The sequence below is a fragment of the Panicum virgatum genome, chromosome 5N, assembly GCF_016808335.1.
Source record: "Panicum virgatum strain AP13 chromosome 5N, P.virgatum_v5, whole genome shotgun sequence".
Lineage (NCBI taxonomy): Eukaryota > Viridiplantae > Streptophyta > Magnoliopsida > Poales > Poaceae > Panicum > Panicum virgatum.
The window spans coordinates 2,010,970-2,037,912 of record NC_053149.1 but is presented as its reverse complement, the minus strand read 5'-3'; the positions used below and the strand labels follow the sequence as shown (position 1 = coordinate 2,037,912).

At 51.7% G+C, this 26,943-nt stretch overlaps 4 protein-coding genes across 4 annotated transcripts; 3 read left to right on the top strand and 1 right to left on the bottom strand.

The window, feature by feature from the left end:
• The first annotated feature begins 9,913 nt into the window (after positions 1 to 9,913).
• LOC120675799 (probable F-box protein At5g36000) lies at positions 9,914 to 13,098 on the top strand. Its single transcript, XM_039957006.1, has 8 exons — positions 9,914 to 10,254; positions 11,166 to 11,380; positions 11,471 to 11,515; positions 11,603 to 11,770; positions 11,871 to 11,918; positions 12,004 to 12,174; positions 12,317 to 12,421; positions 12,687 to 13,098. The coding sequence occupies exons 1-8, from the start codon at positions 9,914 to 9,916 to the stop codon at positions 12,770 to 12,772; spliced, it is 1,179 nt and encodes a 392-aa protein (XP_039812940.1). The 3' UTR covers positions 12,773 to 13,098.
• A 3,034-nt stretch (positions 13,099 to 16,132) lies between these two features.
• LOC120672159 lies at positions 16,133 to 17,198 on the top strand. The gene has a single exon (XM_039952452.1). The coding sequence runs from the start codon at positions 16,283 to 16,285 to the stop codon at positions 16,823 to 16,825; it is 543 nt and encodes a 180-aa protein (XP_039808386.1). The 5' UTR covers positions 16,133 to 16,282; the 3' UTR covers positions 16,826 to 17,198.
• Positions 17,199 to 20,670: 3,472 nt separating this feature from the next.
• LOC120672532 (non-specific lipid-transfer protein-like) lies at positions 20,671 to 21,311 on the top strand. Its single transcript, XM_039952967.1, has 2 exons — positions 20,671 to 21,112; positions 21,207 to 21,311. Exons 1-2 carry the CDS (start codon positions 20,748 to 20,750, stop codon positions 21,223 to 21,225), a joined length of 384 nt encoding a protein of 127 aa, XP_039808901.1. The 5' UTR covers positions 20,671 to 20,747; the 3' UTR covers positions 21,226 to 21,311.
• A 365-nt stretch (positions 21,312 to 21,676) lies between these two features.
• LOC120672878 (protein phosphatase 2C 51-like) lies at positions 21,677 to 25,855 on the bottom strand. The gene is made up of 4 exons (XM_039953487.1): positions 25,642 to 25,855; positions 25,323 to 25,585; positions 22,128 to 22,233; positions 21,677 to 22,029 (listed from the first exon to the last, which is right to left on the bottom strand). Exons 1-4 carry the CDS (start codon positions 25,853 to 25,855, stop codon positions 21,677 to 21,679), a joined length of 936 nt encoding a protein of 311 aa, XP_039809421.1.
• Positions 25,856 to 26,943: the final 1,088 nt, after the last annotated feature.

The window sequence follows — 26,943 nt, the reverse complement described above, 5'->3', positions numbered from 1 at the left end:
GCGGTCTTCCACTTTTGTCGCTACAGCTAAGGTCTGTATTGAGTTGCCGGACTGCCGTCCAGGTCCGGACCCCCTTGCTGCTGGGAGAGGGGTTTGGACCCCTAGGGACCTTCTCTGGAGAGGGGGTGCTTGTTTCCTGGGGTGGTCCGGAGTCCTGTGTAGCTGCTTAGCCGGTTCCGTACCCAAAGCCTACACGCTCCACCACCCTGTAACGAGCGCTCTAGTACCCGGAGCTGGGTAATTAGGGGTCCAGATCTCGTTCTAGCTCTAGGGTTGGCTTCCTAAGTCCTACACGGCAGTTCCAGCTCCATATCTCAAAGGATCGAGTATGACAGAATGGCCTCACCCACTGCTAGGGAGGGGTTCGGAACGTCGGAGCCAGGTCTGGTAAAGTCGTGCTTGTTTCCGGACCCTGTGTATCACCTTAGCCTGGTTCCGTACCCTAAGCCTACACACTCCACCACTCTGTAACAAGCATTGTGCTGCCTGAACCTACGTATCTGTTGGCGCTCCTTAAGTACCCATTTTGTTATACAATTAGGAGAGGTTTTTTGCTAAATTCTTCGGGATGATTCATGTACTAACCCGCCACTTGGCACCCGAACTTGACCATTTTCGATTTTGTCCTGGATTTTGGAGCATGTTGTATTTTGGCAGGAAATTGGACATTTTCGGTGATGTTTCGACGAGACCCATGATCACGCAATAACACGAAGAAAGACGAAGGCCAAAGCCCAAGCAAAGGACCAAAGGCCATGACGACTAGAAGCTCGTTCATGCACATCCACCCTCCAATGAAGCCCAGAGGACAAAGCCCACGAGATGAGATCGAGATACTTCGGGGCTAAGCAAAGCAAATAGAGATTTATGGAAGGATTCTCCGCCCTATCATTTCCCTCGAAGAAATCTCGAAGATAATGACGTCCAACGGGGTGCAATCGTGAAAGGTATAAACTCCAGAAGACTCCAGAAGACTTGGGGAGAAAGGAGGACGCGAGGCGGCGAGAAAATGGGCCAGGCCGGCTGGCCTGAACCCATTGAGCCAGCCGGCCCAGGCCCTTTTCAGGGAGTCTCGGCCTCCCCTTCGACCTAGGGTTTCCTGAGGCTATTTAAAGACCCCTCCCCCAGGCTCACAGAGAAGATAATTGGGGAGACGACGCCAAAGAGAGAGGGATTAGAGAGGGAGCATCCAGAGACGATTTCTAGAGATCCATTCGAGCTAGACACAAGAGAAAGGCGACATCGGAGGCCTCATCGTCCCTCGGCGCCGCTGCAAGTTGGAGGATAGCAAGGGGCCCATCCCTTGCCGGAGATCTCATCACCATGATCGACTACGCTTCGCCTAGCTTCATGGGGTAAAGTCCTCGTTTGTTCATGGGGTTGTAAGGAGATCTTGAGTTTAATTGCCGAATCCTTTATGAGATTGATCTATCACGATTCTTGTTGATGATGCTTTGATGCTTAATAGTTCGCGACTTGGCTTTGGGTTTGCTTTGCTCTTGCATGGTTTACTTAGATTACATCAACTATCATGTTCTTATTGATTCATTACCGATTATCCTCGTGTAGTGACAGTATGCGGGAGGGAAAGGTTTTGATCTTGGAACACACCTTTGGTAGATTAGATCCGTTCTTCGTTGCTGGGCGATTACATCTCTAGTGATCCTAGACCCTATGGACAAATGCTCTTCATATCTTGTGCACACACCTATCATTGCTCACTAGTCTAGATTAGATTAGATTGGTTAGATTAGATCTATTTCACACTCAATCACTCAATATAGATCTTTTACCAACATCATTAGTGCTTAGTTAAGCATAGTAATACACTTGTTACGTGGATTAATAAATCTTGGGGAATACTCTAAGGGAAAAGCTACACGATCCGTGCGCTTGCGGTATGTAAATTGGCGCTCTAAGGAGCGTCAACAGTATCCGGAGCCCCGGACCTCATACTAGCTTGGGGGCCGGTTCAGAATAGGTCCCGCAGGCCTGCTACTAAGCTTTGACATTGAGTGGTATGCAGGTTAAGCCTTGACTGGTGGTAGCTAGCCTCAAACCATTGAGCCTACCTATCAGGGGGCCCAGGCATCCGCTTTAAGGCTTCATACAGATCGAGGTCCAGTCTCGGTGGTAGACAGACTCAAACAACTGAGCCTGTCTCCCATGCAGCCCGGAGCGGTCGCTTTGAGCCAGATACCAAGGATCGATTCTGCATGCGTCAAACAGCTAAGTTGCAGTATCATTACTACCATCCCAGTGAGTTTAATTTTCCTCTCTGTAGTTTTTTCTGCTATTCAGGGAATAAGTCGCTCGTTTGTCTCACAATTTGTGCTACACCTATGCCCAAGAACGCTTGTTCAACCTCATAGGGGGTCCGGAGCATCTTCTCGGCTCGGATGGCAGATAGGTTCTAACAACTGAACCTATCTACCAGGGGGCCAAGGCGCCGGGGTGCTGCATACCGCAAACCAAAGCAACTGACAAACAGCTAAGTTAAAATTTTCTTCTATTAAAATTTCAACAAGTACAATGTGTTTACATAACACAAAAAACAAAAGTTTGCCTTCTATGATGGTCCAGCTCAGGAATCTGCCGGCTCCCGCTTGAAATAGGCAGCTACGAAGTCGACGACCTCCCGCATGCTTTCCCGAGCGGAGGCTTCCGTCTCCGCTACTGGACCATTGACGAGGGGGGCTAGCGAGATGGCAGGGTCGTGGCTCTGGAGGCAGGTCAAAATGTACTCCGCCACCATCTGGCACAGCTCGCGGCCCTCGGCTTCAAGGTGGCCAGCAAGGATCGGCTCCAAGCGCCGGAGTCTATCTGAAGCAGAGTTCAGCACTGGGAGGGCATCAACAATTGAAGCTGGTGGCTCCGCCACTTGGATTGGACTCATTCCAAGTGGCACCAGAGCTGAGTTTGCTTCGCTCGCCCAGTCGATGATTCGCTGAGCCCCCATGCTCTGGTCCTCCTGCAGCTTCCGGACCGCCTCCTAGACCGCCTCCTGCACCTGGGCATCCAGTGCCGCCTGAGCTGCATCCAGCTGGCGGGTCTTCTCCTGGAGCGAGACCTCCTTCCGCGACGCTGACTCCTTCAGGGTCTTAAGAAACTCGCGCTGGCGCGCAAGGGCCCGCTCCAAGCTGGTGGTGAGGGATTCCCGTCGTGCAAGGGACTTCCTCTCCCCCTCGAGCTCCATCTCGGCAACAGCCTGCTGGCTGGCAGTCTCCTGTAGCTCCTGGCGCCATTGATGCAGGGACTCGGAGAGTTTGTCGAGCTCTAGCTTGCGGACCTCGAGTCCCTGGCTGCGAGACTCGAGCTCGGATCGCTGGACTGCAAGGCTGGCCTCCTCCTTGGCAATAGCCTCCTTCCACAGCGCCAGGGCTTTCTCCCGTCCCCCCGCCACGAGCTCCCGGTCGAACACCTTCCAGAGCCCTTTCCTGTAGGACTCAAGGTCGGCCTCGAGCTCGGACCGGGCGGCGGCAGCACGGGAGGCTTCGGCCTTCGTACGCTCCTCCAGGCGGATGTGCCCGTCGCCGAGGCGCTGACGCTCGCTCTCTAGAGCTGCCCACTCCCGCTGGAATGCTGTCTCGGCGATAGAAGTCGCCTCTTCTATCGTCCGCTGGACTCGGACCAGCCCCCGGGGGATAGGAACAGCATCCTCCTCTGGATGACCCTGCAAGAGCCGCCTACCAGAGACCACCTCCAGCTCTTCCTCTGCTGCAGGTTGGGAGCTGGGGGTGGGGACATCCGGAACAAACGTCGGGACCTCGGGGACCGAGGTGCTCGCCGTTGCTGCGCCTGCTACCACTGTGCTCGCTGTCGCCAAGCCTGGTGTCGGCGTGTCTGCCGCCATAGCTGGGGCCACGGGGGCCACCGCGTCGGAGGTCACCGCGCCCGAGCTCCCCATATCCGCCGTTGCCGCCGAGGCGCCGGTCGCCTGGACCCCCGCTGACGGGCCAGCGGTGGCGAAAGAGCTGCCTGGGCGAGAGGCCCTGGCAAACGTAGAGAAGAAGCTCTTCAGCAAAAAGCGAAGCACCGGGAATAAGGGGAGTGAACGGAAAAACACTTACCCCGAAGCGCCGGGTCTCCAGCGTCCACGGAGGCTAGGCGACTACAGCTGCTGCCGTGGCGGCGGCGGAGGCGCAACTCGTGGCTGCTACTGTTGCTGCCGAGGAGAGGCACCTCCAGGTGGTGGTGGTGGCTGTCGTGGCGGCGGCAAAGGCGCACCTCGTGGCTGCTGTTGCTGCTACTGCCGGGGGGAGGCACCTCCCGGCGGTGGCGGTGGCGGCGCGGCTACTCCAGGGGTCCCACGTGAGCTGGGGGCCCGGGAGCTACCCTTTCCCGTGTCCTCAGCGGTCCTCTGACACTTTGCGGCGGGCTCCATAACTAGGGTCCCGTCGCTACGGTGCAACCTGCGCCGGCTCACCTCCTCCGGCGATGCGCCGGAGCTACTTCGGGCCTGGCTGGGACCGCCCGCGGCGGAGCTACCAGACACACCAGGGATTCGGATCCCACGGTCCGGGTCGCCCCCAGTTTGGCGCCGCTAGCCCACCGTCGTCGAGGGTCAGCAGAGTGGCCAACACCGCAGCCCTCAGGCTCGAGTCCTCGCAGAGGGGAACGACACCCTGAGGGAAGATCAGGTGCTCCGGGACGAAGATCTCCCCCGTCACCGCCCGTACCACGACCTCCAGGCCTTCCTGGGTCAGATCGCTGCCCTCCCCGCAGTGGGTCTAGCTGCAGTCTTGGAGCCCGTTGAAGCTCTAGGCAGGATGCGGCCGCTGCTTCAGAGGGGCGATCCGGCGCTTCAGGTAGTCCCCGAGCACGTGCAGCGGAGTGAGGCCGCTCTCGGCCAGTGCCCTGATCTTGCTCAGCACGGGGTCAAACTCCGACGGCAGGGACGGCTTGGCCCTCCAGGACTGGCGGTCGGAGGCAGGTCCCCCGATCGGCATGACGAGGCACTCGTTGGCTTCGGTGGTGGCGATCACCCACTCCTTGCGCCAATCCTCCCACTTCCCGCCAGGAAGCCCGGGAATTTAGGGCGTCCGCAAATCGCTCCTCGTCTGGAAGTAGTACGCCCCCACTTCATCCTTGCCTTTCCCGGACTTCACCATGACGAAGAAGTGGCGGAAGAGAATGACGCAGGGCCGCACCCCCACGAACATCTCGCATAGGTGGACGAAGATTGACGTCAGGAGGATGGAGTGGGGTGTGAGATGCTGGAGCTGGAGGCCGAAATCCTCCAGCAGCAGCAGGAAGAACGAAGAGATCGGTAGCCCCAAGCCGGTGGAAATGTGTGAAATAAACAGAACAAATTCCCCGGCGCGCAAATCGCCGAGGGGAACCGAGCCTGCTCGAATCCACCCAAGTAGGCGGCGTACCATGTTCAGTTCCTCCTCGGTTTGGAAACGACGGGGACGAACGAGGGATGCCATCTTGCTATGGAGGCGAGGAACAATCTGCGCAGAAGAGCAAGGGGCGAGGGGGCTCGAAGGCAAAGGGGCACAAAGGTTTGGAAGGAAGAAGGCGAATGCGGAAAAGTAACCGCGGTATGCGGATCGGCCTTTATGAAGCCTGATCCATCCGGCGCGCCCCGGAACCGTCGCTGGAAGCCAAGCGACGCCCACGCCTAGTGTTAGCCGCCCAGTCCATGACAAGGGGGCCCAGGTCCGCCTGTCGGGAGAGGCGGGTAACAAACAAAGGTGTGAAAAGGCGGGATCTGAACCGTCGCCCCGCGCCCGAAGCGAGGCGAAAGCCGAGCTGACGTGCGCGCACGAAGCGCTGGCAAAGACCAGGCTTTTTGGGAACTGCGCTGGTGGTAAAAATTCCATTTACCCCGGCCGCAACAATGCCGAGTGTCGCTCGCGTGACTAGGTGTACCACTATGTGTGGGGGCCACGAGTCAGTAAGCCGTTGCGACGTGATGAGGTAGCGAAAAACCCGATGGTTGGTCAAAGCCGGACAAAACTCCTGCAGCGTGCACAGTCTAACGCTGGAGGCTTCAAGTTATACAGAGCCAAATCACAGTAGTGCCCCACCTGCGGGTTCGTCGCCTCTCCCGAGGTGGGCCCGGGGGCCACTGTCGGTACCCTGTAGTAGGGATACCCACTTCTACTGCAACAAGGCAGGACTCGCGTAGTCACCCATAACTACGCCCTAAGAGGTGGAGCAGCCGGGCCCCAGGGGGTCGGGCTCTTACCTCACCGGGCCAACGGCCCCAGACCCGTTCCTCGCTCTGGGACGGGTCCGGTGACGCCACATGTCCCTGAGGAGGGGAAGCTCCGCGCCAACAGCCGAGGGGTCCGAGACCTCACCGCGTCCATCCGGACATCCTACGCGCGTAGAACCAATATACCGCCGGGGCGGGGTCCGGGGGCGCCACATGTCCCGCAGGCGCGGGCGCGGGCGCAAGTCTTCCGCTGGAAGACTCGCCCACCCACCGCATTCAATGCGGTTGGTTGAGGCATGCTTTGCCGCCACGGCACGCGGGGCAGCCTTTGACAGGCCTCACTGTAGACCGCATATTACCGAGGTACACAGTGCAGCCGCATGCGCCGCATCCACGTAGAGCCCGTCTGCCGTATTAAATGGATACGACGGCACGGCACCTTTTCATCATACCGTCTACACCGCAAGCTACACGGCCCATTCAGCTACGCGGCAGGCTACGCCGCAAGCTACGCCCTGGCGCCGCTTCGACAAGATAGGACATGGCTATGCCGGACGGAAGATTCCCATGGGCAAAGCAAGGAAATCTAGGAATGAGATCTCGGTCGCCTGCAACGCCATAATGTCTGTACAGTATGTTATTTTATACTACATCATTGGGCCCACATGTCGGGGACTCAACGGCCATGTACGCGCCTCCCTTGAGATATAAAAGGGAGGCGCTCGCTGCACACGCAACTCTCTCAATTCTCTCTAGTCTCTCTAGACTTTCTAAGGCCATACAAAAGGAAGGCAGACACAACACAAGCTCGGATTCACTTCGAACAATTCCGTTCTCAATCTCTTGAGAGCACAAGCAATACAACACACAGTGGATGTAGAGTATTACGCTCCGGCGGCCCGAACCACTCTAAACCAGCTGTGTTCATCGTGTTCTTGCATCTAGATTGGGCTAATCCTAGCTAACCCCCGAGTACTCACCTTCTGGGTTTAGGCGGGTGCACTACGCCACCCGGCTGTGGGTTTGCACACCATGACAACGGCGGAGAGCTTGGCGAGAGCTTCACGTCCGGGGTGTCCAAGACGACGGTGCCACAGGGAGGAGGTGGAGATGGCGACCAAGGAGTGAGCAGTAGAAAGGTGCAGCGGGTACAAGGGCCCAGAGCTATTGCACCTGACGATCAGATTACTGGATAGAAGATCCTTCACAGAAAAACCAAAAGGGTCAAACTCCACAGTGCAATTGTTATCGGTAGTAAACTGGCGAACTGAAATGAGATTCTTAATAAGTTGTGGAGACACAAGAACATTATTAAGACGTAAGGAACTGGATAGATCAGTTGAGCCAGTTGCAGTGACAGGAAGCAAGGAGCCATTACCGACAACAATAGACGAAGGAGTAGATGTGGAGAGTACTGAGGAATGAGACAGGGCATGTAACTGTGAAGTCATATGAGAGGATGCACCTGAATCGAAGTACCAGTCCTTGTTCTGTGGCTGGGGCAACGTCATAGTGCTGAACGTCGAGGCGAGGGATTGCTGGTCCCAAGAGGGAAGACCAGCAATAGGGTTGTAGGATCCGGGGGTTGACGGTGCCCATTGAGCTGCGGGAAGGGGCGCCGGGGCGACCTGCTGCACCTGCTGGGGTGCCAGGAAGGACGGCGGGTAGGCCAGCAGCGCATGCTGCTGTGCCTGTTGCTGCTGAGAGGGGCGCGGCTGCGGAATCGGCGTAAGGGGCGGCCGCGGACCGGGCCACATCAGGATGGTCCTGGTCCACGGGTTCCAGTAGGTGGGCCAAGGGGCGCCCGAGGCAGTCTGGGGCCCTTGCAGCCAGCGCCAGGCTGCCTAGAACTGCCCTTCTTGCCGCTGATTGCGGTCATATGTGAGATTTGTGCCCTGTTTTGTCTAAGGCTTATATCCACCAATATTGCTACTGACTTGTCATAGGACCATATCTGTATGATCTGTGTTTCTTGCAAGTAGGCCTTCCTTAAACTGACTGCTAAAAGAATATATTGGGTCACACCTTCAATGTTACCATTATTAATCTTTAGTCCTAAGAGCTTCCGATTTTTAAACTGGCATCTCTTTTGACAGGATTCTAGAACAGATTGTATTGTCCTCTGCTGTTTTCCATGAAGCAGCCTTTTCAGTTGGTACATTTTTCTATGTTATGCATGACTTGATTTATTTTTAATCATCCTATTTACTTAGCATGTTCAATACATGCCAAAGAAACACTGAAGTATTTAAGAGAGAAGCACCTCAAAAGTACACATTGCTTGTGGTCTGGGTGGTTTAGCAGTAGCACCATTCTTTTGTGCTCTGTTTACTCGGTAGTGTTGCAATTTTAGAGGGAAACAACAGTGCTAATTTGTTTACTTACATATACATGTGTGGAGTATTTATGTGGTACTGTCATGTGACAATGTGCAATTTAACATTATTTGAGAATTGATATTTATTTGAGATATCTTCGATTTTAGGGCGTACGATAGGCTGGCTCACTGTCTGTTCATAAACAGTAGTGTCAGTTCCGTAACTGTAAATCTGGAATAGATTTTAGCTTATGGTTGGTATCTGTTTTATAGAAACAGTTATGTGCTTCTATAGTTAGATTATAATTGAAACCACCATGTTTTCTGGCTTGCAATTTCGTTTGCATATGAATGACCATCTTGCGTTGAGTGATCATGAGTCCTAGAAAACTTCATTGAGAAACCTGTAGATTAAACGGAATTTTTTCTCTATGTAATAGCAACACAATAGTTTTTGACTGTGGTCCATTTGCTCCTTTTCCCTATACCATGCAATGTAGAATTATTCAATGGCATTGGCCAGAATATTATTTATTTATTCTACTTCAGTTTGAATTTACTGAACTCCAGCAAATATTGTATGCTGACTGGACAGAAGGTGGCACTGTACACTCCAAATCTCGTTCGTAGCAAACAGTTTGCTTCTAGTTTGCATCTTTCTCTCCTGTTTTTCTTTTCAATTGATTGGCTTGTTAAACAGTAAGAGTAAAGTTTTCTGAACAAATTAACTAACTATGCTCCTGCATTCTCCATTTTCTGCACCCCAGGTACTGTTTGAACTACATACCTTTCGCACGAAGGATGGTTTCTGACCTGATGGTGAAGTTATGTGACACTGAACTTTGAGCTTGGTTGGCCTGTTGTGCAGCTGGAGCGTTCAGTGCCTGAAGTCAGGGGAGCCTGTAGATGCTTGCTCCTTTACCCGTTTCCTCTGGGAATCTTGTTTGATTAACAAACCACACTCTGTTTTTTGTATAAATGTGTGCCTCATGCTGCTGCAAAACGATCTGTTGGTGTAACATACATTTCGACCTCCTTGAGTGATGTTGCTGACCAACATGTACATTTCATCCCAAAAGAAAACAGAATGCAAATTCCTTTTCTATCCTGATTTTTAATCAGAAAGAAAAATTGAACAATACCAATCGTGTATTCTTGTTTTGCAGGATTAACTCTTCACATGTTCAGAATTCTGAATTTCTGATTCCTGGAGTAACCTGGGCGTCCTGTTGCGACTTGCAAGCCGTGGTGGGCTCTGGGCTCAAAGCCTTCCAAAGTCCAACCAGCCGCAAGTGTCTAGCTGGACCTACAAGGCAGTCTAATCACGCTACCCTTCCCCTGCTTCAAGGTTTCCAGCCATTTCGAAATTTGAAATCCCTTTTGCTCCCCGGCCGGCGCTTATAAACGCACGCAGCGCCTCCCACCGCTGCATGGGCAAAGCCATCTCCCTCCTCCGGCCACCGCGAGAGGACGAGGCGGGGAAGATGGAGCTGAGGAAGCGCCCGAGGCCGCGGCGCGTCGACCCGGACTTTGTCTCGTCCCCGCCGCCCCTGCCGCCGAGGAAGCGGGCGCGGAAGCAGGCAGCGGCGACCAAGCCCAAGGATGCCGCGGGGCCGCCGAAGCGACAGCTGCCGAGGAAGAGGGCGAGGCGCCCGGCGGTGGGCATCGGGTGCCCCGTCGCGGGTCTCCATCGCGTGACGTGTGGCCGGCAGCCGCCGCCCTTGCGCATGTCGACGCGCTTCCTCTTCCGCCCTCGCCGCCCCTTCAACTGGTAAGCTGCGTGCGTGCGCTATCCCTGTGTGTTCGTGGATGGCGTTGGGCGGAATTGAAACCGGGTTTGGCATTCCTGCTACTGCGATTGTGCGGTGTTGATTGGGTTTGGCCTTCATGCTGCTCCGATTAGAAGTTAGAGCCAATTCGAGTTCTAGTTGCTCTGTTCGATCCTCTGGTTATGATGCGTGTGCCTGCAGAGGGGATTGGTTCCTATTGACTTGGATTTACTCGAATTTTATTTTCTGCGGTTCCGAATTTGTGCTTGTAGTTGCGTTTCGCAAAGGGGTTTGAAATATTTTGCTGTGAATGCAGCTTGGTTTTCGAGCGATTGCAATTCAGGGTTTAGAAATCCCCGTATGTTTGTAGTTGTACCTCTGTATGTGGGTAGATTGAAGCTCGGGGTCGATTCGAATGTTGTTCGTTGCATTTTCTTCTAGAAATGATTTCGAAGGCTTTTTTTGTGCGGGTCTGGTCGAAGCAGCAAGAGCTCGAGCCTACATTTCTGTTAAAATCATGAAATAGAAGTTTGTTGTTCGATTGGATGAATTTCCGTAGCAATTCCAATTTGCTTGAGCATACATTAGAGCAGAGTGCTTATCCACCAATGCCTGTGAAGTGTGCACAGCTGCTGTTTAGCTCGAATTGCTCGTGATTTCAATGTTTCGGAGAGTTGACACCTGAAATTTCCATGCTCTGCGTTCAAATATAAGAAGTCTTTATTCACCTTATATGGGTTTTGTGGTTTAAAGCTTCTCATCTACTTTCGTTGTTCTGCCTGTAATTTGTCTGCTCCTGCTTCTAATTATCTGACAGAATTAGCCTCTCACACCAGCACTACTAATCGCTCCAATTTTGTCACTGAAATGGGACCCGAATTTTGAATCCTTAACACTGTATTTCTCGATGCAGGTACGAGCCGGACTTGTGGACGGAGGTGGCCAAGCACCTGTGCGGCTTCGACCTGCTGCGCCTCTCCTTCACCTGCCGCTGGTTCCACCGCCTCCTCGCCGACGACTCCATCTGGCGCTACGCTTTCTTCCGCGACCTCGACCTCTCTGATGCCAACCCGCGCGTGCATCGCCCGTTCTACCGCACCTGGCGCCACCTCTACTTTGCCGCCTTCGGTAAGCACCAAATGGCCCCACCCGTAGCTCGCTTATGCTCACTGACAGCAGGTCCCACGAACTGACACGTGTGCTCCCCCCCTCTCACAGATGGCACCCACGCGTACTCACTCTGCCAGAGCGGCGAACACCGCAGTAAGCGCAGCAACTCGCAGGGTTTATTTGTGAATTTCTTTCTTGCGCCATTGCCATTCGCTGTGACACATCATCGGCGGGATGCAGGTTCGTGGCGGATCGGGTCATTCCTGCTGGACTCGCCGCAGATGCTGCTGATGGGGAAGCTGCCGGTGCCGAAGTGGCTGCCGCCGGATCTCGACGACGTGCAGGCCAGCATCGCGATGATGGGCGCCTGCAAGCTCCACAACGCCCGCCCCGGAATCTGGATCACCGGTATCGTACCTGCCCAAATCCCATGGACACCTTTGCGGCTTTGCCGTCCCTCGTAGCTCTGATCATTCACCGTGTTCTTTGCTCCCTTCGAGTGGTGCAGACATGCATGTGATGCGATGCCCAATGTGCAACCGCAACAGCTGCCGAGGTGAGCCTGTGGATGCTGTCAAGTACGTCCAGCAACTCTAGTATACTTGTTACTGAATGTTACTGGGATGGAATTGGTGGTTCAGGGAACAAGCAGATTCTGGACGCACGCCACTCTGAGCTGTTCCTGGAGGAGGCGTACTGGGATCAGACCTTGCAGTACGAGCACCTTGGCGAGCACTTCCAGGACGAGGATGTCGCCGACGCCTTCTGCGCCATCGTCAACGCAAAGCGCCTCGCTTCCCCATCCACTGCATGTACGTTCCGAAACCATCTGATCACCCCCAATGCTTTCTCTGTCCAGTCATCTATCTGCATATGCATGTCAATGAAATGGTGGATGATATGGTTGCGTTGACTGATTGACACGGATCGCGTTGGTGTCGCATGTTTCTTCAGTTGTCCTCAGCAAGTCCTGGGCCGGAAAGTGCGACGATATGCTGACCAAGCAATGTGCCTCCGCGACCGCTGCTGCCATCCACACCAATCTCCAGCCCAACGGAGGTACGCTCATGAGCTGAAGCAAACATTCCTGGTTACAGTATTCCAGGCTTTGAGCACGGTAGCAGTTCAGCAGGGGCGGAGAGAGGGGGGGGGGGGGCGGGGCGGGCAGGGGCCTGGCCCCCCATGAGCACCAAATTTACACTACAAATTAAAATTTTGATTAAAATTTTATAGAAATTTATATGGTTGCCCCCCAACAATGAAAAAAACGGATTCCCCTGCAGTTCAGAGTTCTGACGTGGTGCGCTCTGTTCTTGGATGGCAGGGTTGGCATCGCAGTTCGAGGCGATGCGGGACACGGCCCGGGATGGTCAGATCGTGTCCGTGAGGATCTCGCAGATCCTCTTCTGATTCCTAACCTGGGTTCATCGTTTCTCGCGGAAGACCCCTGATGCACCGTAGAATGTGTTATTGCCTAGCTGCTGTGAGTTATGCTAGAATAGGCCAGGCCTCTCTGTTACTGCTACATTGCTGTCTACACTGTAGAGATCAAGTTGATCAGATCTTCCGACCTTCTGCTTAAGAGTAAATTCCCTATATGCCATTGTAAAATTGAGATGATCCCTTATGTGCCATTGAAAATTAGCTGATCCCTTCTATGCCATCGTTTTTAATTTTCCATCCCCTCAATGCCATTGCTGTTAACTCTCCCTAACAGATCCGTTAAAACTTATGGCGAAAAGACCAAAATACCCCTCCGTCACCTTATCCAAAGTGACCAATGAGCTCGCTGCCCCACCGATGGCGTGGTCGTTGCTGCTCGCCGCCGCTGCCCCGAGAGCTCGCTGCGCCGGCCGCCCCACCCCCGCCGCAACCCACTAGAGGAGGAGGAGAGTGGGCTGCCGCCGCTAGTCCTCTCCGTCGTCGCCTTGGGCCGCGTCGAGGCCACCGCCGCCGGCCGCCGTGGTGCTCCCTCCCTTGCCTTCCTCCAGAGCGCGGCCCTGGCAGCTGCTGCTCTGCCTCGGCACCACGTACCGCGCAGCCGACACCGCTGTCACCGTGGACCTCGGCCTCGCCCAGGGCCCGTCGAGGAGGCCCCCGCAGATGGCCGTCACCGGCGCTGCCACGAAGAAGTAGCCGAGCCGCCGCAGAGGGTGGAGCACCGCGGAGGAAGCGCGCCACGTAGGGAGGAGGGGCGCCGGTGGCCGAGCTCGAGCTCGAGCTCGAGCGCGCCGATGGAGGGAGCAGGGGCCTCCGCCGCCTAGCTGCGTTGGATCCGGCGAGGGGGAGGGAGGAGCCGCCGCCACATCTTCACCTCGCCGCTGCGGCCACGCGCCGCCCGCCCTCCGCCGCAGGCCGGCCGCCGCCGCGCCGGACGCGCCGCGCAGGTCGTGCCGCGCCACGCAGGCGGGGCAGGCCGCCGCGAAGGCCACTACGCTGGCCATGGGAGGCGACGCAGGCCGGGCCGCGAGCCGGAGAGGGGGGCGAGGAGCGCCGCGCGATGTCCGAGAGCGGCGAGGACGTCGTCCGAGCGCCGCGCGCACTCGCTGCCCCTGCACTCGCTCTCCGCCGGGCGCCGCCGGCCGAGCGCGCTCGCCGCCCCTGCGCGTGCTCGTTGCCGCCGGCCGCGCGCGCTCGCCGTGGACGCCGCCCGCCTGCCTGCGAAGGGAGCAGAGGAGGGGCCGGCCGCCGCCAGTGCGGACCGGTGCCGTCCGCGAGAGGCCGGCCGCCGCCGGTGCGGGCCGTGCGCACGCCGGGGACGAGCGTGCGGCGAGACGGGGCAGAGGCGGAGCCGAGGCCGGGCGGAGAGGCGGCGCCGTGGCCGGCGCGGGACAGCTCCGCCACAGTCGGCGCGAGCCAAGGACGCGTGGGCACCTCTCGTGCACGCGCCCCTCCACGCGCGGCTGCAAGGGCCCCCGCGCGCCACAGGGAGCTCACGACGGGGCGGATCTGCTGACGGCGAGGCCCCTCCACGCGCGGCTGCACGGGCCTCCCCTTGCGTGCGCAGCTGCTGGCATCGGGGGATAAGGTGACGGAGGGGTATTTTGGTCTTTTCGCCGTAAGCTTTAACGGATCTGTTAGGGAGAGTTAACAGCAATGGCATTGAGGGGATGGAAAATTAAAAACGATGGCATAGAAGGGATCAGCTAATTTTCAATGGCACATAAGGGATCATCTCAATTTTACAATGGCATACAGGGAATTTACTCTCTGCTTAACGTCCCTTCACTGAGGAGTTCCGCATATTTTTTTTGTATTAACGCCGTGCAGAGTTTATAAGTTTAGCATTTGTACATGCTGGAATCTGATGTTATACTACTATATAAGCAAAATACCGTGCTCAGTTCTGAATGATGGATGGACTGTAGACCGGTCCGGCCTCTCGATCTGTTTTTGCAATGCTACATTGAGATTGCAGAGGTAAGGTTGGGCATATTTTGGGCCTGAAATTGTTTCGTGCTGCACGTTAGTTTCTTTTTTTGTGACACGATCCTCGTATGCATGGTTTATTCGCTGATCCAGAATTCCAGATTTAGGACGAGCCCAGATTAAGGTAACCGCAAGACATGCGGAAGGGATTATTGGCCTGACTAGGTGACGTTGTGGGTTTTCCTATATCCTTGCATTCTGTTCTGTATGGGCCTGGTCATTTGCAATCTGAAATTGGCGAGCGGTCCTCTGTGCATTTGACTAGCATAGGTTGCAGGCTTGGCAGAATACCCGTAGCTTGATCGTACAGCAGCCCATACTACTCTATACGTATACGTAAAGGAGTGAGGATGTGCAGTCTCCACGAAACTCGATGCACTTAAAATTTTGAAACTTTACAAGATTCCCCATCACATCGAATATTTGAACGCATACATAAAGTATTAAATGTAGCTAAACAAAATAACTATTTACACATGTTGACTATAATTTGCGAGACAAATTTTTGAGTCTAGTTAATCCATAGCGGGACAATAATTATTAAATACAAACAAAAGTACTACAGTATTTTACACCTAAAACTTTTCGCATCTAAACAGAGCCTAGGTGAATTCTGAGAAGGTCAGCATTTCTTTTCCTGGTACTGCTTCTGTCCGAAGCTCCGAGTGCAGGCACTCTCAAGTCTGAACCCTGAACATGAACGGCTCGCACCCACCCGAGATATTCCCCTCCCTCCCAAGGTAAGGCCTCTCGTCCGGTTACCTGAACTTGAAATGCCACATCAGATAGGAAGCTTGTCTAAATGGCCGGTCGTTAATCACGTGGTTTACTGTACCACTAATCCGGGACAGAGCAGGCAGGGCACGCGCCGAGTTAGGCCAAGTAGCAACAGCATGACCTGCCACACACACGTGGAGCTTTAGTTAGCAGCAGACTCAGCAGAGCAGTTGCGACCAACTCGTGTCACGACTAGCAAGCGAAGCCTAATCCAACCCAAACGCTGCTCGCTTTGCTCTGGACTCCGTACATGGGAGTTCCTCTGATATTCTTTTCTGCAGGTACCAGCACTGCAGATATTTCCCCCTTTCTGAAAATTTTTAATCAAGTAGTACTGAAAAAAAAACACTATCCCGGCCGTAATTGTGATGACAAGACAAGCCCCGGCTGCCTTTTCCCGTCGGAATGCTGGCGCACACAGTAGTAACCAAGCGCAATGGTGGCCGACTTCGTGGGGATGGATTGGACACGGACAATGGCTAACTGTCAAAGCCCAATTGACCCTAAACTCCCGCGATGTAATCACTCTCCACTGGGGGCAGCGCGACCTAATCCTCGCCTAGTTTAAGCCCCGGGTCTCCCGCGACCGGGGTTATATAAGCATCGTGCCTGTCACCGCCGGGAGGCATTAGCCATCCAGTCCTCTCCCTTTCTTTCCCAGCCATCATACTCAAGCAGCCAGCTTAGAAGCAGCAGATAGAGGTTAGAGAGAGGATGGGCAACATGGCAGCGTGCTTGGCCCAACAGAGAGCCACCACGGCTGTGCCGGCCGTGAGCCCCAAGCAGCAGGGGAGGCTCATCTCCCTGAAGCTCCTCTTGAAGGCCATCCGCAGGATGAAGACGAGGAGGGGCGGCGGCGACAGCGGGAGGGCCAAGATAGATAGCAAATCGCCGCCGTCGTCGTTGTCGTTGTCGTCAATAACGGCAGCAGAAGATGGATCGAAAGGAGGAGGAGGATGGGTGGAGGAGAAAAGCAGCAAGGTGGCGGTCTCCAACAACCCCAAGGGCGCCGTGCTGCGGTCGAGGCTCCACGGCCGGGGCGGCGGCCTCAGGAAGGGCGCCGTGCGGGTGAAGGTGGTGCTGACCAAGGAGGAGGCCGCGCGGCTTCTGTCGCTCACCGTCGGCGGCCACAAGACCGCCGCCGCGCAGATCGTGGCCGAGATCAAGAGGATGGAGGCCCGCCGCGCCGCCAATACCGCCGCCGCCGCCGCCGCGTGGCGCCCGGCGCTGGCCAGCATCCCGGAGGAGGCGTCCTAGGATGATCATATCGGAGGCCTCATCTCATGATGCCTAGGCAGTCGCGCGCGAGCATGCATACCGGAGGAGAGGACGAGGACTTTGGGTTGAGAGGCGAGGCGACGCCGGCGTACGCTCCCCCACCCATGAGGCCATGAACGCGCCAGGCCGGCCGGCCGGCGCCGATAGATCGATCCTCGCCGCGCCGGTGTACAGTAGTACAGCTAGCTAGCTAGTAGCTTATTAGCTTCCCTGCTTTTCCGAAGCTTGGTTCTCTTTTCTGTTGTGTTCTCGCTCGCTCGCCTGGCCTGTCATTCGTCTCCATCAACAGAGTGTTGTGCAGTCGCCAGCAACTGAAAGAAATGGAATGGAACTCCGGCTCTTTCTCATGAAACGTTTGTTGCGCCGCATGCTTTTAGATGCTTGAGCTCGATGTATAACTTCCTTGTTCCCTCTAACAAACCAAGCAAATGGATCAGAGCGTCATGCATGTATGTACCCTGTTCAGTTTCAGAAGGGGAAGAAGAAGAAGAAGCTAGAGATAAACAAATGCTGGAGGAGCGGTTTCAGAGTTTGTACCCTTTGAACAATAATGATTATTGCAATGTGTTTTTGTCTTTGAACGGGCGACTGATTGGGACATGATGTGCGGGGGCGCCCCATGTGCAGTGGTTGTCTCGCTTTGCAATTGCTGGATAAACAATTAATGAGGGCCGGGCTACTAGCTAGTAGTGGATTAGGAGTCGGGAAGGCATATAGAAACCCTTGCATATATATATATATATATATATATATATATATATATATATATATATATATATATATATATATATATATATATATAATTGCAGTAAACAAAGGGCTTTTGCATGCATGTGCTAGAGTTGTGGTTGAGTTCTGGTTCGTAGTGGACGGCGCGGCGTGTGTGGTCTCTCTCATCGTCGCGGGGATCCTTTCTTTTTTATTGCAAGATATTTGTTAACGTTTGCCCCCGCAAATCATAGCACATCATTTTTTAAAAAAAAACTTTTGGGACGTACTGTTTTAGGTATCTGAAAAAACGAGCATGTCGAAAATGCATTGCATGCTTTTCTTCTGCAACAGAAAAGAAATACATATATATAGTAGCACACAGATTAAATCGTCAGGATCCGGAGTCCCTACTCCAATTTTCTTCTCTTTTTTCCCTACAATAAGATGACCCCTTCCACTTGATAAAGAAGAAGAAGAGAGGACGATGAGTTGGCACTCGCCAAGTGTTGAGTACTATTTGAATAAAATTCAGTTAATTATATAAATGTGGTTTAGTATAGTTTTGGGACTGTGTTTAATTTGTTGGAGCTGAATAATTTGAGCACGACGAAAATACATTGCAAGTTCTTCTTCTTCTTCTTCTTCTTCTTCTTCTTCTTCTTCTTCTTCTTCTTCTTCTTCTTCTTCTTCTTCTTCTTCTTCTTCTTTGCATAATATAACATTGCACAATTAATGCAATGCATGCGTTGTTGATCTTGGATTCTAGGGCATGAGGCGGAACACAACCCGCATTCTTGTATCGGCGGGGGCCTGACTGCCTGAGCACGACCCTAGCTAGTAGCTAAATCAACGGGAAACCCGGCCTACTCCACCTTAGCTAGTAGATAAAAAAGAGAAAGAAACAACCCGGCCTTAATTTCAGTTGGTGATGGAAGAGCTTAAGTGTGACCCGGCTCTTGTTGAGCGCAATGCAGTGCAAGCGGGCCGGGCGACGGTGGTTGCGTTGAGGGCGTTGGGTTTCCTAGCTTTCCCGGCCGACGGGGTACAGCCAAAGGCCATGTGCCGCTGGGTTAATTCGTGTCCGGCGTGGTCTTTGGCCCTGCCTGATCTCGCGGGATCTTTGGTCGGGGGGGCCTGGCCTTGGCCGGCTCGCGTACGTGTCCGTGTACGTGCGCTCTTGGTCTTGAACTCTTGATCAAGATAGAGATGCCTGGGCCCGGCCGATCGATTCTCGTTCGGTCTCGAGTTCTTGGCGTTGTACGTACGTGTCTGGTGGCCAGACGATCTTCGTTCGTGCGCTTGTGCTACCGGCCGGATCGGAATCGGAATCGACCGGTCGCCGTTACTAGTACGTATACTGGGGTAAGGATTCCTCCGATGGGCGCACAGGCACATGCTGCCTGCTGGTGGGTCGCTTGTCACAACACGTGTCTTGCTGTGAGGTTGCGGTTGCGGCGACTGTTTCGTCGCGACGTGCGTACATGTGTGGGGGCTGGACTGGTGGGTTTAATTTGGAGCTAGCTGTACGTTTAACCTCCGGCACAGGATCGGATGATCTCGCTCGAGCGGCTTGTCCTCCTCCGATCCTTGATTCATTTAAACTGGCGCAAGATCCGCGCATTTACGCGGCTAGTATTGAAAATTCAAAAATTTGCAGATCATTGTATCCTTACTATTTTTTAAAGATTATATTATTTGTTATCATATATCATCCTATTCATTATCGTAAATTATGTCTTATTATTGGTTAAAATAATTCAAATATGATCTACCTATAATAACAATTTGGTTTGTTGAGCTTTAATAATATTATGCATATAATTATTCTTATTTTTATATTAATTGATTGTTGTTAGCTTTAGTTTTATTAGTAGTATATTTGTAACTGATACATAGCTAAATAATATTTTTCGTAATGATATTGGTGGGTAATTTTTAATTAGACATATGAGTATTTTAGGCTAATTTTTATTGTAATGACAGTGGTGGGTAATTTTTATTTTTCTATTTTTTTCTGTTAACGTGGGAATTTCTAAGCCTTGAGAGCGAACGTGGAGGCTCCGTTTGTTGGCCAAATAATAAGATAACTAGGCGTATAGCCCGCGCATTTGCGCGGCTAGTATTGAAAATTTAAAAATTTGCATCTTGTTGTATCTTTACTTAAAGATTATACTATTTTTTTACCATACATCACCCTGTTGTATCTTATTGCTGGTTAAAACAACTCTAGTATAAACTATCTATAATAAAAATTTGATTTGTTGAGCTTTAATAATATTATGCATATAATTATTCTTATTTTTGTTTTATTTTGATTGATTGTTGTTAGCTTTATTTTTTATTAACAATATATGTTTGTAATTTATACATAGCTAGATGATATTTTATATTTAATTTTTCATAATGGCATTGGTGGGTGATTTTTAATTAAGCACAGGGGTATTTAAGGCTAATTTTATTATAATGGCAGTGGTGGGTAATTTTAATTTTTTTCTCTTTTTCTCCGATTAATGTGGAAATTTCTAGACCTTGAGAGCGAATGTGGAGGCTCCGTTTGTTAGTCAAATAATAAGATAATTGATAGATGCCATAGCAGTATCGTTCCTGCTTCTTTTTATGAAGAAAAAAAAGTCTGCGTGTGTTCCTTGGAGAGATCAAAACAAGTTTACATTTTTTTAGAATAAAAAACAACAAGTTTACATGGCCCAGGAAGGATACGCAGCCCAGGAGAGTAAGCCCGCCCGGAAGGTGGTGGCCACGCCGCGGGCCCTAACAAGCCAGGCCCACCGGGCCTGCTTTGCTGCTAGGCGGGCCTAGATTTCCGCTAGGCTGCTGCTATGTTCTCAGACTCCAGGCCACGGCCCACGGGCACGTCGCCTCTCTCGCTCGTCACGCATCCTGCCGCCCCCAACTGCCCTGCCCAGGGATGGATGGGGCCGTTGGCGGCGCACCGACGCCATGGCGAAACAACTCTGCGCACGCACGTCCACCACGCACGCCGCTCACCATCACGTACGCCCCGGCCCTGTCCCTGTCCCTGCGCGCGCGTGTGTATATCTACCCCGGCGCGCGGCGGCCGCCGTCGCCATGACAAGCTATAGCTAGCTCCACGCCGAAGACGCGCGCTCCAGGCACCCGCACCGCACGCACCTCGCTCCCCGCAGTCCGATCCCGTGCAAGCTCCGCGACGATGGGCCGCGCCAGTAGCAGTAGGCCGGCCACCCTCGCGGTCGCGGCGCTGCTCCTGCACGCGGCGGCCGCCCGCGGCGCCTCGGCGGCGGCGCTGCAGTGCGCGCAGGTGGCGCAGCTCATGGCGCCCTGCATGCCCTACCTGACGGGCGCGCCCGGGATGAGCCCCTACGGCATCTGCTGCAACTGCCTCGGCGGGCTCAACCAGCTCGCCGCCGCGCCCGCCGACCGCGTCGCCGCCTGCGGCTGCGTCAAGGCCGCCGCCGGGGGATTCCCGTCCGTCGACTTCGCGCGCGCCGCGGGGCTCCCCGCCGCCTGCGGACTCTCCATCAGCTTCGCCATCTCCCCCAACATGGACTGCACCCAGTACGCACGCAGAGTTACACATCCAGTTCTTCTTCTTGCTTCTCTTCAGCTTGTATGTTTACCATCCATCCATCTTTGATGTCGTTGCGTGCAGAGTTACGGAGGAACCGTAAGATCATCAGCCGGACAAGTTAGTTGCATCATCCCTCCCACGAAATAAAACAAGCAAAGGTGTACACCGGTCAAGATCAACGATCTATGCTTGTTACTGCGCATGCATCGACCTCGCTCGTGCTCTCTTCTGTTTTCCATTCAATTTGATTTATCTGATTTTTGTGTGTTCTACTATTTTGCGTGCTAGCTTTTCAATCTACTAGTTAGTATATAACCTATCTGAACACACGGTAGAAATAAACTGAAACAATCGCAACAGAACCAATAACGACTTGAACAAGTTCGAACATCTATTTAATTCAATATATAACCTCAATTCTCAAACCGCAGATCCATCATAACAAACATTAAGCTACCACGATTCAGGCAGGAGTACAACATGCACGAACGATCATCGACACTAAGTTTCACGATAACTAAATTTGATGCGGCGAGAGATGAACCGATGGATCACTCGTCACTGGTTGGCGCGCACTGGAACTGCGCCCAGAAGTCGTTGAACAGGACGATGGCGACGCTGACGTTGTCCTGGCTGCCGGCGTGAACCGCCTTCTCGGCGAGCTCCCTGGCGAGCACGGTCGGCGAGACCCCGGCGTCCACCGGCGCCTCCCACGGCAAGGTGATCCGCGTGGTCTTCTCCCCCAGCCTCCGCCGCACCATGGCGCACGCCGACTCCGTCGACACGGCGCCCCAGAGCCCGTCGCTGGCCAGAATCAGGAACTCGTCCCGGTCCTTCCGCTCCACCGCCACCACGTCCAGCTCCGGGATCACCGCCGCCGCCGGCTTGGACACGGACGAGCTCCCTGTTATCCGCAGGTACGTGCAGTTGAGCATCGTCAGCTAGCATTCATTGGAAGCAATCTCAATCGCGGAATGGAGGTCCATGCTGCAGTGTGCGTACCAGATGCCAGAGTAGTCTGCTGAACATTGTCAAGCTTGGATGTGTAGTCGTCGACCACATGACCGCCGGCGTGTTCGACGCTCTTGTTCTCTTCTTCCTTGTTGGCCTGTGCATGCAAATGTGGGGCACGAAGCTGAGAGACCAAGTCGAGATGTGCCTTGGTCTAATATGTGATGAGTGGTTGACTAGATGATTGGAGCTTTACTTGTTGAGTAGATATTTTATATATGCACGAATGGCTAACCCGAAGTGTTGTGTTGTGTGCGTTGAGTTGTGGTGTGTGTAAAACATATCTTGTGTGTTGTGTCTCTTGGCTCGTGACGCGCAGGTGTAGGAAGCGATGTGATGGCCGATGATATATGGTGAAGGTCAAGCGAAAGTTTCATAACGATGGACCAAGGGCGGTGAAGGATGAACGTGATAGGCTTCAACTGGGGGACCTGAGAAGTTCGGCGGAGTCATGGGGGCGTCGATCAAGTTTAGGAGGAAAACAATGGCAAGTTCGAGTAGGTTGCCCGTGCACCGGGAGCGCGAAATACTTGAAGATATTAAAGCTTGGTGGAGGCCGGAGACGCGTTGACATCGAAAGTGGCAGGTTTGCCGGTTTTGGCCTCAAAATAGGGACACGTCCGGTGTGGCCGAATGGAGGTGATGGAGGGCACGTGACGTCATCGCAAAACTTGTTTCAAGGCCCTTACTTCAAGTCATGAAAACGTCGCGTCTGTTCGGTGCTCTGGTAAAAACTTGGACGGTTTTACCCCTAAAGGGTATTTGGGGTGTGTGCTTCATGTAAGGGCATTTAGTCATTTGCCAGATGCCTCTATATAGAGAGTGGGATGGTTTGTAAAACTCTCCATGGTGGAGGTCCTCTCATTTGTGCTTGAGAGATATTTGGTTAGGGTTTGAGTGAGGGGGAGAGGAGTGACTCTTTGATTTGAGACTTTTGCCATTCTAGCTTTGATTTTGTCTAGAAGTGGCTTGTAACTAAAAATCTGAAGGTAATCCAAGTATCAAATTCGTGCAAGATTGTTCTCCTCCTTCTAGATCTCGATTTTATTATTTTTCCTATTTTCGGAGGTGTTTTTGGGTGATTTACATCTAGGGTGATTTCCTACCAAATCCATGCAGAATTTTGAGGATTTTCCAAAATCCCCTTTTCTTGTGTTCTTACCCAAATCCCCGAGATTGAAGGTGATAGCTCGATTTTTCATAGAGATCTTTTGGGAAAGGTTTCACCAGGTGGTAGAGAAGCTACAGCTAAAAAATCTTTAGATTTGGATCATGTTTGGTTAGATTTCACATTGTGGGTTTTGAGGTTGTTCATGAGTACTTCATCCTTTATCTTACCCTTCCAATATATTCACCAAATCTAAGGTGAAGGCTTCATCTTTGGAGGAGCCCTTTGGGGTAAAGACTCATCATGATGTTGTGAAGTTATGGCTCAAATTTTGTGAGTTTTGGAGTTCATTTGATCCACTTTAGGAAAGTTTGGATCTTGCTTTATGAGTTGTTTTTTGGGCATATCGGCTGAGCAGGTATTTCGCTGGTTAGCCGGAAAAAACCTTCTGGTCCTACACCGGCTGAGCTGGTACGCTGGTTAGCCAAACCATCAGCCGGAAAAAGCCTTCTTTTCCAATAGCAGCCAAACTGGTGTAAATGTAGCTGAGCAGGAAATGACCTTCTGCTCACATACCGGCTGAGTTGGTATTGGTCTGGCTGAGGCGAGATTTCATTGATCATTTGGTGCTTTCTCTCAAACCTTTCCATGATGCTTCTGATTGTCTTGAGATTGCTTCCTAGCTTGATTTCAAATCTAGTAGCTTTGCCATAGCTACATATTATGATCCTGCTAGGAGGGAGGATCATTGATTCATTGGGGTTGATTTTAGGATAGGCCACATTTCTTGTTGAGAATTTTTTAGGCTCCTATTTACTCTTCCTCTAGTCGCTATTCTGATCCTTCAGAATCGAACGGGGAAAGTTTCGCTCGCGCCTCTATGAACCGCAAAACCAATTCGAAATTGGAAAAGTTCTTTTTGCCTCCCTCAACTTTGGGCTGAATCTGCTTTTCCTCCCTAGACAATGAAACCGTCCATCCAGCCTCCTCAGACTCATGAAATCGTTCACATAAAACCGTTCACATAACCTCCCTGAGAGATTTGAGGCTGATGTGGCAGTAGTTTTTTCTCTTTTTTATTTTTATTTTAACTAAATTTTGAAAAATCATAGTAAATCAAAAAAATTATAAAATGAAAACACAATTTTGTTAAACTCCACATAAGTAGATCTACGTAGTGAACATATTATATGGTATACTCTTGTACAAATGTTTTGTTGTAGCTTTAGATATATATACTTTTCTATAATTAATTTATAGCTACAGTCTCTGTCGTCCAATTATGGTGAAAACTTTTTTGGTGGGCTAATCATTATATGATTGAGACGTAGTAAAAATTTTATGATTATTGGATCATGTATGAATGAGTTATTGATTTATCTAGGTTTATATAAATAAATCTATAGCTTAGTCAAACTTGATCCAATAATTATAAAAATTTAACTATAGCTCAATCATATAATTTTTAGACCACCATAAAAATTTCATCATAAGTGGACAACAAAAACTGTAGCTATAAATTAATTACAGAAAAATATATATCTAAAACTACAGCAAATAAATTGTACTAAAGTATACCATATAATATGTTCATTGCGTATATCTACTCATGTGGAGTTAAACAAAATTAGATTTAGTTTATAATTTTTTGTGATTTACTATGATTTTTCAAAGATTTAATTTAATTAAAATAAATATAAAAGAAAAGGAGAAAAACCGTTGTCATCTCAGCCTCAAACCGCTCAGCAGGTTATGTGAATGATTTCATGAGTTTGAGGAGGCTTGACGGACAATTTCATTATCCAAGAAAAAAAAACAGATTCGGCCCAAAATTGTGGTATGTAAAAAAGACTTTTTGCTTCGAAATTCAAACAACAAAATCTCACACGCTTGTACAACTAGCTCAGATACCTCTAAAATCCTAGTCTAAAATCAATGAAAGAGACGTCAATCTCTTCCTACGAACTACGTACATCTGGAAACCCGATCGATGGTCACCTAGATGACACGACACGTGCATCAAAGATCAACTCTGTACAGACGTAGTATTGATGACAGCAGCAAGAAGGAAGCTTTACCTTGCTCTTGGGATCGGGAGTGATCTGGACGTGCTCGCCGCCGCGGCATAGCACGACCTTGGCGCCGCCGGAGCTCGCGATCACGAAGTACTTCTCCATGACCAGCGCGGCGAGCGCCGTCACGCCGCCGGCCGCGCCCTCGCTGGCCAGCTCCTCGCGGACGGCCCGGAACGCCTCCTCGACGACCGTCCTCCACCACGCCACCACGCCGTCGTGCGACGCCCCAAGGAACCGCGGGTTCTCGCTGAGCAGTCGCCCTCGACCTGCTCGGCGATAGCTTTGCCTAGCCGCTAGGGCAGGCGCTCGGCGACGGCCTTGCCGAGGTGGCGGCCGTCGACCACCGCGAAGTAGTCCAGGCCCATGGGCGGCGACAGCAACGTGAACGACCGCACGGCCGCCACGGCGTCGGTCAGCTCCGGGCGCCGGCCAGCGAGCGAGACCGTACCGTACGATAGGTACAGCTCCGGCGACTCGCCCCACATCAGCGGATACTCGGCCGCCGCCGCCTCCGAGACATTGCTCTCGCTCGACATGGGTCTAGCTAGCTGGGGTATGAACAATGGCGTCGCTGCTGGCGTGGCATTTAAGCACCGACGAGATCGAAACCTAGCCTGGACAAGGCAGCCTGCGTGTTGCAGGCTAGCAGGACGCCGTCGCGGTGACCAGTGACTCGGTGTGAAACAATATTTTTCTTTTTGGTCCTCTCCACCAAGCGAAATACCAGAGAGACACCACTTCCCTAGTTCCCTGTTCCAGCAACTTTTCCATTTTTCTTGTCGAGTTGAACAACAAAATATTTTTGAGATTATTTTAAATTTCACGTTAGAATGAGGGCTAATTGGAAATTCAAAACTTGAAGATCGTCAACATCAACGGCCATCTCGTTTCAGAGCTGGAAATGGCAGCCGTCGATTTGGAAGGTTGCTCCTCCAGCTCCAGAATCTAAAGGATCTCGTTTCAAAACTAAAAAAAAAGAATCTAAAAGATCTTGCTGCAAAAGCAAAATGAGTCACAACTGGAGCATCGACATCTCATCCGCACAAAAAGATCCAAGGTTAAAAGATTTGCCTACCAAATCCCTTCCTCTCATTAATTATTGGGCTTATTTTGGATACGAACAAATCCCCGAGAATCAATCCAGATTTCAAAATAAATCTATAGATTTCGTCAATCTAGATTTTGAAATAAATGCAAAGATTCTGAAATCTTTGCATTTATTTCGAAATCTGAATCGATTCTCGGGTTTTTGTTCATATCAAAAATAGGCTCTAACAATTAACGAAAGCAAGGAAATTGGTAAGGAAATCATTTAATCTGAGATCCTCCTATGGGGATGTGATGTGGCACTCCAATTTTTATCTCCAATGATTTTTGACATGTTTATATGCTTGACATTTGGAATTTCTCGAATTTCCTGTCCAATAATGTGGTACAAAATCAAGTTAAATCGATCTAAATCTGAATGTGCGTGATAGATTTTTTTTTAAATTGAATGAACAGTGTAAACAATTTCAAACGTGTTAGTAAGAAACATGAAAGAAATTCTAAGGATGTGACTACTTCAGCAAAAATGTGTTTGTCGCAAAAAAAAAACTTGTTGATACTTATCGTATATACCACC